Raw genomic sequence first — 13281 nt, 5'->3', positions numbered from 1 at the left:
CCCTCACTCCCATCCCCCCCTCACCCCCCCACCCCCTCAGGCCTACCCCCGCCGGGCCCCGTTCCCCGGCAGGGCCCCGCTCCCCGCCGCCGGGCCCCGTTCCCCGTTCCCCACCCCCGTTGCCCGGCCGTACCCGGCGGCGGCGCCCTCGAACTTGAGGGTGAGGGTCTCCTCGATGATGCGGTTGTTGACCTCGAGCAGGATCATGGCGGGGCCGGGGGAGCCGAGCCCGCTGCGCGCACCGGGGACCCGCCCGAGCCCTGCGGCCGCCGCTTCCGCTCTCCGCGCCTCGCGCGTCACTTCCGGGCCCCGGCCGCCGGCGGAGCCGGGCGGCGGCAGCGGGCGGAGGGAGGCGCACGCGCGGTGGAGCCTGGAGAAGCCCCGCCCCCCCGCGCTGACGTCACGGGTGAGCCCCGGGCCCCGCCCCGCGCGCCGGGGGGGGGGGCGCGGGGGGGGGGGGGGGCGCGCGGGCGGGGGGGGGGGGGGGGGCGGGGGGGGGGGGTGGGGGGGTGGGGGGTGCTCGGGGGAATTGGGGTGTCCCCGGGAGTGAGGGGTGGCCGAGGGGAGTAGGGGGAGCCCAGGGAAATAGGGGAGCCCCAGGGAATTGGGGGTGTCCCAGGGAACATAGGGGAGCCCCAGGGAATGACAGGCGCCCCAGGGAAATAGGGGTGTCCCAGGGAATTTGGGGTGTCCTAAGGAATTTGGGGTGTCCTAAGGAATTTGGGGTGTCCCAGGGAATGATAGGTGTCCCAGGGAATTTAGGGGCGTCCCAGGGAATTTAGGGGGGGGGCAGGGAATTTAGGGGGGGCCCAGGGAATTAGGGGTGTCCCTGGGAATCGGGGGTGTCCAAGGATTTTAGGGGTGTCCCTGGGAATTTAGGGGGTCCCCAGGGAATTAGAGGTGCCCCAGGGAATCTAGGGGTGTCCCAGGGAAATAGGGGTGTCCTGGGGAATTTAGGGGAGCCCCAGGGAATTTAGGGGTGCCCCAAGGAATATAGGGGTGCCCCAGGGAATTAGGGGTGTACTGGGGAATTTAGGGGAGCCCCAACGAATATAGGGGAGCCTCAAAAATATAGGGGAGCCCCAGGGAATATAGGGGTGCCACAGTGAATATAGGGGTGGCCCAGGGAGTATAGGGGTGCCCCAGGGAATATAGGGGTGCCCCAGAGTACGGGGGTCCACGGAAGAGTGGGGTGCCCCAGGGATGGGGGGGGGGGCACCAGGAAAAGGGCTGTCCTGCCCCCGGCATGGTGCCCCAGGGTCCCAGAGGTGCAGGGTGCCCCCAGGGAGCACTGGGGTGACGCGGGGGTGCCCCAGGCGGATGGGGGTCCCCAAAAGCGCAGGGGTGTCCCCGGGAGCAGGGATACCCCGGGGGGGCTGTGAAGGCTCCCTGGAGCTGTGGGGTGCCTGAAAACGGGGGGGTACCCCAGGAGGGCGCAGGGTGTCCCCAGGCCACCGGAGCACCCACGGGGACGCGTGGGAGCCCCAGGGGTGCCCCAAAATCCCGGGCGGGGGGGGGTGACCCGGGCTGGGGGCGCTGGGGGGGGCGAGGAGGATGCCACTTCCCCTTCGTGCAGGAGGTTTTGCAACCTCGCTTCCTCCCGGGGCAGCATAAAGCGGCGCCTCGGGACCGGGGCGGCCGGCACAGGTGAGGGACCCCGTGGCGGAGGGTCCCCGCGCTCCCCGGGCCCCCCCAAGGCTGGTTTTGGGGTGACGGCTGAGAAGGTGCCCGCGGCAGCCCGCAGCCGGGGCACGGAGGGGAAAGGGGTCGGGGAAATCTTCCCAGCACGACTGGGAAGGGGAGAAGATCTGGGGGTCCGGAGGAGGCAGCCGGCAGAGGGTGAGTCCTCGGGGTGCTCGGTTTCGGGGTAGGATGGGGGCACCCCGCTCCTTGTGCGGGGATGGGGCGTGGGGAGGGAGCACCCCGGGCTCCACGTGGGGTCCCGGTGGGGTGAACCCCCCCAGGGGGACCCCGCTGTCCCCAGGAGGCTCCGTGCGACAAGAGGGGAACCGGGGGGCTTCCCCCTTGTGGGGGGAAATTCGCCTCCTCCGGGGGGGGGGCACGGAGGAACTGCAGGGGGTGTGGAAGCCAAAAATAGGGCGAGAGGAAGCGGGGACAGCTCGGGGAGCCAGCGCTGGAGATGGGTTTTGGGGGAAATCCCCTCTGGCCAGGAGGGGAAGGTTGCTCTGGGGAGAGCGTCGGGGTTCAGACCCCAGCCCTGGCAGCATCGGCAGCGGTGGCGGCACCGAGGAAAGGCTGGGGCGTGAAAGCGGGGTGACCCCGAGGTCCCGACCCGTGGTGGGGTAAGGCTGGAGCCCGGTGGTGTTCAGGGAGGCAGGGGCAGGGCGCAGAGGTGTCCCCGAGGGCCAGGACGCGGGCGGCAGCCGCCACCTGCCATTTCCCCATCGCGGGGCCACGGGGATGCCTGGCAGCGGAGGAACAGGAAAGCCAGAGACGTGAAATCTTCCCAAAACCGCCTGCAAGGGGTGACACATCTTTCCGTCCCGGGGGTGAAACCTCTCATGGGGACAGGACCGGTGGGGAGAAGGGGGTGAAACCACCACCAAACCCGCCCGATGCTCAGGGGATGGATGGCGGAGCCGGGGGTGCCCCGGGGTCCCCAAACAGCTCCGAGGACCCCCCCAAAACCGGGGTCTTGGGGATGCTGCAGGGGCCGGGGGTCCCCTGCAGGGGCTGCGAGGAGGTGGCCGGGAACCCCCTTGTCCTTGGGGGATGGACCTGGAGGGGACACGGAGGGACAGGGCCGGGACGAGGTGGGGCAGACAGGGGGGTGTTGTGCCATGGGACGTGTTAGGGACAGCATCCGGGTGCCCTGTGCCTGGCACAGAGGGGACGTGGGGGCGCAGAAGGGCAGGGGGGCTGCCTGCGGGTGGGGGGCCACAGCGATGGAGGTCCTGGAGGTGCCGCTGGCCCGCGCCGCGCTCACGGTGCGCTGTGCCTCACAGGCAGGATGGACACCATCTCCTTCAACGGGGACCTCTCGGATTTACTCTACAACTACACCTATGACTACAGCACGGCCCTGCCCGACACCGCCATCTCCTCGTCCCCCTGCCGGCCCGACGGCTCCGTCCTCAACAAGTACCTGGTGGTCTTCATCTACTGCCTCGTCTTCATCCTCAGCGTGGTGGGCAACGGGCTGGTGGTGCTGGTGGTCACCTCCAGCCACGTGAACCGCTCCGTCACCGACGTCTACCTGCTCAACCTGGCCGTGGCCGACCTGCTCTTCGCCCTCACCCTGCCCCTCTGGGCCGCCTACCGGGCCCACGAGTGGGTGTTCGGCACGGTGATGTGCAAGGCCATCTCGGTGCTGCAGGAGGCCAACTTCTACAGCGGCATCCTGCTGCTGGCCTGCATCAGCGTGGACCGCTACCTGGCCATCGTCTACGCCACCCGCGCCGCCACCGAGAAGAGGCACTGGGTGAAGTTCGTCTGCCTGGGCATCTGGGTCTTCTCCGTGCTGCTCTCCCTGCCCGTGCTGCTGTTCCGCGAGGCCTTCGTCTCGCCCAGCAACGGCACGGTGTGCTACGAGCGCATCCGCGGCGAGGACACGGCCAAGTGGCGCGTGGTGCTGCGGGTGCTGCCGCAGACCTTCGGCTTCGCCCTGCCCCTCCTGGTCATGCTCTTCTGCTACGGCGTCACCGTGCACACCCTCCTGCAGACCAAGAACGCCCAGCGGCAGCGGGCCATGAAGGTCATCCTGGCCGTGGTGCTGGTCTTCCTCGTCTGCTGGCTGCCCTACAACATCACGCTGGTGAGCGACACCCTCATGAGGACGCGGGCCATCGCCGAGACCTGCGAGCGCAGGAACCACATCGACACGGCCCTCTCCGTCACGCAGGTGCTGGGCTTCGCCCACAGCTGCCTCAACCCCATCATCTACGCCTTCATCGGGCAGAAGTTCCGCAACAGCTTCCTCAAGATCCTGGCGCAGCGCGGCCTCATCAGCAAGGACGCCGTGGCCCGCTACGGCCGCGCCTCGTACGCCTCCACCTCCGGCAACACCTCCACCACCCTCTGAGCCCCGCGGCTCCCCCGGGCCCGACGCAGGCACCCCGAGCCCCCCGGCATCCTCACCCGGCGCCCCGAAAAGCAGCCTCGGGAAGCGGGCACGCCCCCCCAGGGCGCCCGGGCGGCCGTCACCGGTGGCGGGGCTTGCGTGTGGCCACCCGTGTGTGTGGTGCTGTGCAGCTGGGAGGGTCACAGCGGGGTGACTCTGAGCCCTGGTGGCACCGTGACGCCGTGGTGAGGTGTGAGGCCACCGAGCGTCAGCACGGGGGGACCCCGGGGAGGTGCCAGGTGCTGCCCGCCCTCCCCGCAGGCTGGGATGGAGCCTGGGACTTTGGGAACCCCTGGCCCCCGTGTGACAGCGGTGGCTGCCGGCCGCCCAGCAATAAAGGAGGTGGCGGGTTTGTCACCCGTGTGTGGCTCCTGTTGGCCGGGGGGGTGGCGGGAGGCATCCAGGGTGCTTTCTGGGGACAGCAGGCACAGGAAAGCGCCGTTACCCAAGAGGCTGTTGCAGAAGGTCTGCGTCCCTCACGTCCCCAGAGGGGTCCCAAAACCCGGTCTCGCTCCGTGCAGCTGCCGAGACAGACCCCGGCCCTTGCCCAGCTCGGGGTCTCCGTGTCACCTCTGTCCCACCCGAGACCAGGGCTGGGGACAAAGCCCCGCCGCTCCCCCCCCAACACCTGGGCGCACATGAAGCAAATCGCTGCAAGATCCTCGGTGGCCCTTCCTGCCCTTGGTGACACCGAACCTGCCCTGTCCCCCTGCTCCCCGTGAGGGTGGCAGCTGCTGGGGCACCCACCCCGTGTCCCCCCAGTGCTGCGGTGCCGGCCCCTCGTTGTGCAAGGAGCCGGGAACCTGGCCTTACACAACCTGCACGGGGCGGAGGGAGCGTTTCCGCCCCAGCTTGGGCAACCGGGGCTGGCACCGGGACGAGGAGGGGGCTGTGACCCTGCCGGGGTCCCGCCTGCCACCCTGGTTGTGCCCGGCATCGGGGTGCCTGCCCTGGTGTCTCTCCAGGAGGGTCCCACATTGTTCCTCTGTCACCCCTGCTCCAAGCTCCTGGGGGTCCTTAATCCTGGGGGCATCGGCGGGTGTGCAGGATGGGGACAGCTGGGGACAGGGCACGGGGGTCCCCTGCACCCAGGTGGGCAGTGTGGGGGATTCGGGGCTGGCAGGGGCAGCGGGCAGCTCGGCGGGGCCAGCCCATCACCTTTGTGTCTGGGAAGGCTGTTGCCCAAGCCGTGCCTTGCAGCCCGGCAGGAAACCGGGGCTGTTGGCTAAGAGCCCTCTCCCCCCTGCATCAGGACGGGGCGAAGCCTGGCCTCAGCTGGGACACCCCACTAAAGGACAGCCCCCCCCGGGGAGGGCTCGGACACCCCCGTGCCACCATCCCCCTGCCCACACCCGGCCAGGCTGACGACGGACAGACGACACCGGAGGCGCTGGGATGGCAGGACCGGGTTGTTTCCACGGACCGGCCGTGCGGAGAACATCTCAGCCCCAACACCTGGGGGGGTCAGGACCTGCCCGCAGGCCCCGTGCCCCAGGCGCAGCAGGACAGACCCCCTCGGCACTCAGGTAGCCGCCGGGTGCCTCTGCTGGTAGCAGAGCAGGCAGCACCGCCCCTGCTTGCCCACGTCCACGGAGCACGCGTGGCACACCTTGCCCTGGCACAGCCTGCCAAGAGGTAGGTGTGCGGTGAGGGCCGTGCCACCCTGGCGCGGTGTCCCCACGTCCCCCGGTGTCCCCGGGAGCCCACCTGCAGCTGTACCGCCGGGACAGGAGGCGGAAATCCTTGTGGCAGCGGGCGCACAGACCTGCGTCGCGGGGCGCCGGGCTGGGTGCCGGTGCGTCGATGCCCTCCGTCTTCTGCCACAGGGCGTCCTTCTCCCTGCGGGGAGGGGGCACGGGGAGGGGACACGTCACCCCCGGTGGGGCACAGGGCCGCCACGGGCTGGTTGTGTGTGCGTGCGTGTGCCCGTGTGCGGGATGGGGTCCGTGCAACAGCCTCTCCACTGCTGTCGTGCCCGGGCTGTGCCCAGGTTTGTGCCATAACCCAGGTGTGACGGCATCGCTGCTGCTGTCCCCGCACTGTGGGGGGGTCTGAGGGCAGGGGCGGGTGTGGGAGACCCAAGGTGGGCACCCAAAACGGGCACCCGAGACGGGCGCCCAAGGGAGGCGCAAGAGACCGGCACCCCAAGGTGGCGAGTGGGATTTCCCTGGGCTCTGGTGCCCTCCTCTGGGCGAAGGGATTTGGGAGCATTTGTGCATCTTTGGGCGAGGGCTGCAGGCCCCGTGTCTCACCGCAGCAGCTCCAGCAGCCGCCCCTTCATGTCGCGGATGAGCTCCTGCTGCCGCGCCTGCTCCGCGCCGCGCGTGGCCTCCCGCTCCAGCGCCTCCCGCTGCGCCCGCTGCAGGGCCGATGCCCAGCGCTCCCCGTCCTGACGGGCCCTGGCACGGGGCACAGGGCACGGCAACTCTGAGCCCAGCCCCGGGGTGGCCGTGGGGAGAAGGTCCTCCCTCCCGTCCCTGGGTCTCTGTCGGTTCCCAAAGCCAGCCAGCCCCCCGGCCCCACAGCTGCCTCGCCGTCCGCGCATCGAGATGTCCATCTGTCCTTCCCCACTCCCATCCCTCTGTCCCTCTGCCCCCCGTCCATCTGATTACCCCAAATCCATCCCTCCAGCCCCCCACCCATCCCTCTATCACCCCACATCCATCCTTACCACCCCCACCCCAAATCCATCCCTCCATCATCCCACGCACCCACCATCCACCCCTCCACCTCCCCATCGCTCCCCAGATTCCTCCCTCCCTCCCTCCCCCCCTCCCCAACTCCCCCCCTCCCCGCCCTTCCCCAAGCTCCCCAGATCTGCAGCGGGGCACCAGGGGTCACCCCTCCCGTGTGCCCCTGTACTTGTAGGGCCGGGGGTCCCCACGGCGTGTCCCCTCCCCACCTGCTGAGCTGCTCCTGCAGCTGTGCCACCTCCTCCCGCTGGGCCTGGAGCTGCTGCTGGCTCTGCCGAGCCTCCTCCTGCGCCGCCGCGGCCAGGGCTGCCAGGCGCTGCGGGACAAGGGGGGCTCAGCCCTGACCCCCGGCCCCCCACCCCGCAGCGGGGCACCCCCAGCTTGCCCGTACCATCGCCATGTCAGCGGCCGTGCCGGGGTCCCCCTCTCCCTGGCCATCCATCGTGGGGTCCTGGGGACCACGGGCGAGCTCCAGCGCCCTCCTCAGCACCTCCTCGAGCGCAGCCACCTCGGCTGGGGTGCCCGCATCCTTCGGGGCGTCTGTCCGTCCCCCCGCCTCCAGCATGGCCTGGCAGTCCTGCAGGCGCGAGGCCAAGGCCGCCGCCTCCCCCAGCGCCGTGGCCAGGCGGGCGCCCTGCTCCTCCGCCACCTCCCGCCACCTCCGCGCCTCCTCCTGTGCCTGCGCCAGCGCCCGCGGGCCCCCTGCCTCGGCCAGCGCCCGGCTGAGGAAGACGTTGGTCTCCCGCAGCGCCTCGGCCTCGCGCTCCCGCAGCCGGGCCTGCCGGGCGCTGCTCTCCTCCTGCTGCCGGTGCCGCCGCTCCTCCCGTGCCAGCCGGGCCGCCAGCGCCCGCGCCGCCTCCTCCTGCCGGCACAGCTCGGCACGCAGCCGGGACACCAGCAGCGATGCCTCCGTCCCGGCCATGAGCCCCGTGCCGGGCGGTGATGATGGGATGGGGTCACCGTTGGCACCAGGCTGGGGGACCTCCATGGTGCTGGGGATGTCCTCTTCCTCCTCATTGTCATCCTCTTCCTCCTCCTCCTCCGCCTTTTCATCCTCCTCCTCCTCCCTTCCATCCTTCACCTTCTCCTCATCGTCGTGGTCTTCCTTTCCGTCCTCCTCCATATCCAGCTCCCCCTCCACGTCCTCCTCCCCCTCCTCCTCCTCCTCCTCGCCCCCCCCTGGTGGGCTCGGCTGGGCTGGTGCCCTCCGGGGCGCCGCGATGGGCTGCGAGGTGTCCCCTGCACAGCCGTGTGCCCCCGGGCCGGTACCGCCTGGCTGTGGGGCTGTCTTTGCCACGCTGGGGCGCACCAGGGTCCTGGAGGGGACACGGGGCTCAGGGCCACCGAGGCCACCAGGTGTCCCCCCGAGAGCTCCACACTCCCCGTCGGGCACCCAGGGCACAGCACTGATGGAGGGGGCAGGGGGGCTGAGCGAGGCGTGGGGACAGACGGGCTGGTGGCACTGGGTAGCACGGGGTGCCGGGGGAGCAGCCTGAGGGCATGGCCGGGGCCGCGCGCAGAGGGGGACCTGGATGGGGGCAGGGAGGGGATGCTCGTGATGGAGAGCCTCGGGTGTCCCCCCCACGTCCCCGTGCTCACTCAGAGAACATGGGCCAGGCGGTGTCCAGGTCCGCCCTGTGCAGGGCCAGCTGGAAGGTGACGCCGTCCAGCTCGTACAGGCTGCCCAGGATCTCCGCCCGGCGCTGGGGGCTCAGGAAGGGGCTGCGGGCGTAGTACCACTCGCTGCAACCGCACAACAGGCTCGCACACCCGCTGCAGCCATACAGAGCAGGGAGCTGCCCCCCCTCCCGGGGGCGCAAGCCCCCCCCTGCGCCCCCCACGCTCTCACCTGAGGCTCTCGGGGTCGAGCAGGCAGAGCTGCAGGGACTCCGCCAGCTGCCGGTGCACCAGGCAGTAGCGCAGGAAGGCCCGGCCCCTGCCCACGGGGGTCTTCAGCTGGGGGGGAGCGAGGGTTAGCCAGCCCTGCCACGCCGGCCCCCGCCACCCTGCTCCCCCCAGCCCCATCCCAGCCCACGCAGGGGGGCTCCAAGGCCGGTTCTGGAGGCCTGGGGGGCAGCGGGGAGCTCAGGGAGCACTGGGGGCACTTACGAGAGGGGAGAAAATCAAGCACGAGTACACGAGTGCCCGTGCCTGCAGTGGGTGTGCGCACACAAGCGTGCACACGTGGGTGCCCCGTGAGCCCCCCCGGGGGGCCCGTGCCCACCTTGTCCAGCGAGGTGACGAAGCGCACGCCCTCGTGCTCCTGGCGGCGCCGCGCCAGGCCCTGGCACAAGAAGTCCCAATAGTCCTTGCGCTGCCCGAAGAAGCTCTTCTTCTCCTTGAGGTCAAACTGGCAGAGACACCGGCTCGGCTGGGGGGTCCCCGTGTCCCCCCCTAGGATGTCCCCCGTGGTATCCGGTGGGGACCCTGCGTGGCTCCCCCCCGTGTCCCCTGGCTGGGGACAGCCCTGGGCACGGGCTCTGTGCCTCGGTTTCCCGCTGGTGGCACGCACAAACGGTCCCGGTGGCTGCAGGCGAGCCCGCTCTGGGTGCCCACCCTCATGGCTGGGGATGCCCGTGGGCAGACGATGCCATCTGGAGTCGTCCCCCCCAAAAAAAGCCCACCTGGCACAGGGGGTCCCCAGCCGCACCCCAGGGAAAACCGCAGCGCGGGGGCGCGGGGGTACCTGCAGGAGGAACTCCAGCTGGGCGCAGAGGCTGTGCAGCTCCCGGCTGCCGTCCGTCACCGGCACGTTCTGCTCGCGGTAGCCGCGGTTCAGCTCGCCGACGGTCTCTGCGGGGCGCCCAGGATGAGCTGGCACGGCCCTGCCCGGGCACCCTGCCCAGCCCCGCAGCTCCGGGGATTTCTGCCCGCAGGTGAAAGAGGAACCCGGGGAGGGACGCGGAGGGGGGGCAGCGGGAGCGGGGGGCACAGGTACCCGCCGGGCACCGCCGGACCCCCGGGGCGGCGGGGAGGGCTGCAGCGGGCGGCGGTGGTGGGGATGGGGCTGGGGGTGTGGGGGAGCGGTGACGGGGTGCCGGCGGGGACCTGGTGGCTGCGGGATGGCGGGAGGCGAGGGTGCCCGCGGGGACACGCTGGCAGGGGCCGTGCTGGCACACTTACTCTGCAGGTCCCTGATGACGCGGTTGAGCTCCCCGTCCCCTGCCATGGCTCCGTCCCCCAGCCCGGGGGGGGCTCTGCAAAGGCAGGGGTGCCCGTGAGGGGTGCTGCACATCGAACTCCGGCCTGGCCTCTCCCTGCCCCACAGACGGGGGGTTTTATCCCCCCAGCTCTGCCAGGGGGCTGCCTTCACTTCAGGTAAGAAGGGGGGGGTGGGCTCAGGCACCCTCCTCGCCCCCTCCCCATTAACCGGGGTACGGGGTGGGCGCTACTGCCCCATCCCATGCCCCCCCGGCTGTCCATGTGCCATGTCCCAGAGAGGCCAAAACCTTGCCCAGCTCACCCACGCTCCTCGGGGTGCTGCTGGCGCTGAGCCACCCCGCCTGTCCCCGTCCCTGTCCCTGTCCCCGTCCCCCAGGATTCAGGATGTGGGTTTGGCGCAGGGGAAGCGCTGCCTTTGCTTCTCCTCTCGCTTCCCTTGCTCGCACCGTGAACATCGCGGGGGGCTCCTGGTGGGGGGGGGGGTGCGTGTAGGAAAGGGGAAGCTCCCCCAGATGCAGACCCCAAAAAGAAGCCCCCTGCCTGGCAGAGCCCCCCTGGCACAGCACGCTGCCCACGGGAGCACCACGGGGCTTGGCGGTGTTGTGTGGGCACCGGGCTGGGGGCCAGGGGGCACAGGGTGGCACTGTGGGGACAGGGCGAGGGACGGTGCCCACAGGGGTGGCACCTCGGGGGCTTGTCACTGCCGGCGGTGGCTGGCCACGGGGCTTGGTGGGGACAGCGGGGCACCTGGCCTCCTGTCCCCGTGCCCTTGGGTGCCCTTGGGCGCCCTTGGATGTCCCTGTCCCTCCCTGCCCGCCCTGCCCGTGCCTCAGTTTCCCCAGCAGAGCTCCCCTTACCTGCAGCCGTGGGGTGCCCCGGGGTGCTGCCGGGTGCTGCCGGTTGCTCGCTGCTCCCCGCGCCCACGCCGCTCCTTCTCCTTTTGTACCTCAGCCAGGAGGAAGTGCACGGGATGGGGGTGGCCGTGTCCCCCCCCCCGTGCCCCGCACCGAGCCCCGCAGCTCTGCCCCCCGGCAGCCAGCTCCCTGCACTGGGGGTGCCGGCTTCGTGGGGGCAGCCAGGCCCTCCTGGACGGTCTTCTGCGGGGGGGGGGGAGCACCGTGCCAGGCCTGGGGGCACCCCAACACCCTCCAACGGATGGGCACCCGCTTTGGGGGTGCTTTGGGGGGCCGCCCATAGCCCCCCCAGGGTACACCCCCCCACAGTGCTGTGCCCAGAGCTGAGGTGCAAGCACCTCCTCGTGCACCCCGGCCGTGCCCCCCCCCTCGCTATCGGTGCAGGACCCGGGGACCCGCTGCCACCCCGCTCCCCGCGTGGATGCCCCCCACGTCCTGCCCCCCCCATCGCCCCCCTGCCCCTACCTGTGCCAACGGGGGGGGTGGGGGGCGGGGGCACGGCCACCCCCAGCCCGGGGCCTCGCTCGGCACCAAAGCGAAAGCAGGAAGTGCGGTGCCGAGCGGGGCCTGCCCGTCCCCACCTCGGGGTGCCGGGACCTGGGGTGCCCCCCCCCCGGCACGGGGCAGTGCCCCCCGGCCCCCAGCGCATCACCCTGCAGCGGGGCGGCCCTACAGCCACTGAGCTCAGCACCCTCAGCCGGCGTGCCGGGGGGGGGGGCACACGCGTGTGCGTGTGCCGTGCTCACCCCCGTGTCCCCCCCCCAGCATCCCTGTCCCCTGGGGGTGCCACCCAGCAGCTGTGTCCCTGTGTCCCTGCCCCAGCCGAGGGAGGGGGTGCCGGGGGGGGGGGGCTCGGGGGGGCCGCCTGCCCGCCCTTGGCGCGGGTGCAATTCAATTAGCGAGGCCTGGCCCGCGCTCGGCGCAGCCAATAACGCTAATGGCCCCGCACAGGCCTGGCGCTGCCTGGCCGGGGGGGCCGGGGGCCATCTGCTAATTAAATGGGGGGGGGGGGACCCAAACCCCCCCGGGGGGATGTCCCCCCCCCGGGGGGGGGGGGGGGGGCTGCGCACTGCTTCCCCCCCAGCCCTCTGCGCACCATGGGGGGCGTTAGGGACCCCCCTGTTCCCCATCCCACGTGCCCCCCCCCCAACATTTGGGGGGCTCAGGGTACGCCGGGGGTCCCCTGCGATGAGGAGCCCCCCCCGGTAATGTTGTGTAGGCTCAGGGAGGCTGCAGGGGGGTACCCAAAGGGGGGGTGCACCCATGGGAGGGGTCACCCCTGAAGCATCCTCAGGCTCTGGGGAAGGGGGCTGGCTCTGCTGGGGGGCTGGGGGGGGGATCCTGGCAGGGAACCCCCCCGCTTGTGGCTTGGGGGTGACAGAGGGAAACTGAGGCAGAGCTGGGGGGCAGGGGGAGGGGGGGCAAATATCAGAGCCAGGCATCCCGGCTCTCACACCCCTAAATGACAGGGGGCTGGGGGGGCTCTGCCAGGGTCCGGCACCCACCCCACAGCGGGACCTGGTGGGTGCAGGGGGGGGCAGCAGGGGCAGGGGGGGGGGGGTTCGACCCCTGGAGTGCGGGGGAGAAGGAGGAGGAGGAGGAGGAGAAGGAGGAGAAGGAGAAGGAGGAGGAGGGGGGAGCGTGTTGGAGCTGGCTCCCACCCAAGCACTGCAGGACATGGGCGGGCACGGTGCTCCCTGCCTGCTGCCAGCGCGCAGGCGACGCTGGGGGACCGGCGGGGGGGGGGACAGGGCCTGGTGGGACCGCAGCCCCCAGCCCATCGCCGCACGGCCCCGTGCCCAACGCCGGGCACCAAGCGGGCACCTCCCGGGCACCCGAGCCCGTTGCAGCCTGGGGGCACGGCTGGCTTTGGCTGTTCCCCCCCCCCCCCCAAAACGAGTGTCCCCCCCCTGCCCTGGGCTGGGTGACCCCCGGGCAGGGGCACCATGACCCGCCTGAGCTGGTGCTTTGCCACCTTGGTTCACTGGGGGAAATCCCTGGTGTCCTGCCTCCTGCCCCTGCGCGCCTGCCGCCACAGGGAGGTAAGCGGGTGCCACGTGTGCCGGGTGCCCCGGGCAGGGCTGGGGGCTGCGGGGGGGGCACGGAGCTGGGGCAGCTTCTGGGGGTGCACGGGGATGGGAGGGGGGGGGCAGCCTGGCACTGGTCCTGCCCGCTGGAGGCATCGAGGGGTTAATGTGCGCCAGGGGCTCCGTGCATGTCTTTTGTCCCTCCCTGTGTCCCCCCCCCTGCACGGCACTGTGACCCCCCCACCCTGCTGCCCCTGCCCTGCAGTGCCTGCCTTGGGGAATCTGCTGGGATCTGCTGCACAGCATTTCACGCCAAGGGATCTGCTGGGATCGCCGTGTCCTTACGGAGTGAGCGCCGAGGAAAAGGGGTGTCCCCGTGTCCTTACAGCCCCCAGAACGGGGTA

General features: G+C 71.3%; 2 protein-coding genes across 3 annotated transcripts; one reads left to right on the top strand and one right to left on the bottom strand.

Annotated features, from left to right (window-relative positions):
• The first annotated feature begins 1562 nt into the window (after positions 1-1562).
• Positions 1563-4042, top strand: LOC118157591 (C-X-C chemokine receptor type 2-like). Of its 2 annotated transcripts, none has more exons than XM_035311988.1 (2): positions 1563-1647; positions 2967-4042. In XM_035311988.1, the coding sequence occupies exon 2, from the start codon at positions 2972-2974 to the stop codon at positions 4040-4042; it is 1071 nt and encodes a 356-aa protein (XP_035167879.1). In that variant the 5' UTR covers positions 1563-1647; positions 2967-2971. The 2 variants fall into 2 exon arrangements, with proteins under 2 accessions (XP_035167879.1, XP_035167878.1); XM_035311987.1 differs by lacking the exon at positions 1563-1647 and adding an exon at positions 1777-1839.
• Positions 4043-5484: 1442 nt separating this feature from the next.
• Positions 5485-11380, bottom strand: RUFY4 (RUN and FYVE domain containing 4). Its single transcript, XM_035311989.1, has 12 exons — positions 11316-11380; positions 9898-9971; positions 9461-9567; positions 8999-9124; positions 8624-8730; positions 8374-8517; positions 7856-8090; positions 7166-7801; positions 6984-7090; positions 6334-6480; positions 5789-5920; positions 5485-5706 (listed from the first exon to the last, which is right to left on the bottom strand). The coding sequence occupies exons 2-12, from the start codon at positions 9941-9943 to the stop codon at positions 5604-5606; spliced, it is 1890 nt and encodes a 629-aa protein (XP_035167880.1). The 5' UTR covers positions 9944-9971; positions 11316-11380; the 3' UTR covers positions 5485-5603.
• Positions 11381-13281: the final 1901 nt, after the last annotated feature.

This window comes from Oxyura jamaicensis, assembly GCF_011077185.1.
Source record: "Oxyura jamaicensis isolate SHBP4307 breed ruddy duck chromosome 7 unlocalized genomic scaffold, BPBGC_Ojam_1.0 oxy7_random_OJ176, whole genome shotgun sequence".
NCBI lineage: Eukaryota > Metazoa > Chordata > Aves > Anseriformes > Anatidae > Oxyura > Oxyura jamaicensis.
This window is presented reverse-complemented; position numbering and strand designations above follow the sequence as displayed.

Coding starts and splice junctions, on each gene's coding strand:
- RUFY4 (XM_035311989.1), bottom strand. CDS start 9,943: ATGGCAGGGGACGGGGAGCTCAACCGCGTCATCAGGGACCTGCAGA. Junction 7,091..7,165: donor CGGCCGCTGACATGGCGATG/GTACGGGCAAGC, acceptor CTTGTCCCGCAG/CGCCTGGCAGCCCTGGCCGC. Junction 5,921..6,333: donor CGGCTGCTGGAGCTGCTGCG/GTGAGACACGGG, acceptor CCCTCCCCGCAG/GGAGAAGGACGCCCTGTGGC.
- LOC118157591 (XM_035311988.1), top strand. CDS start 2,972: ATGGACACCATCTCCTTCAACGGGGACCTCTCGGATTTACTCTACAAC.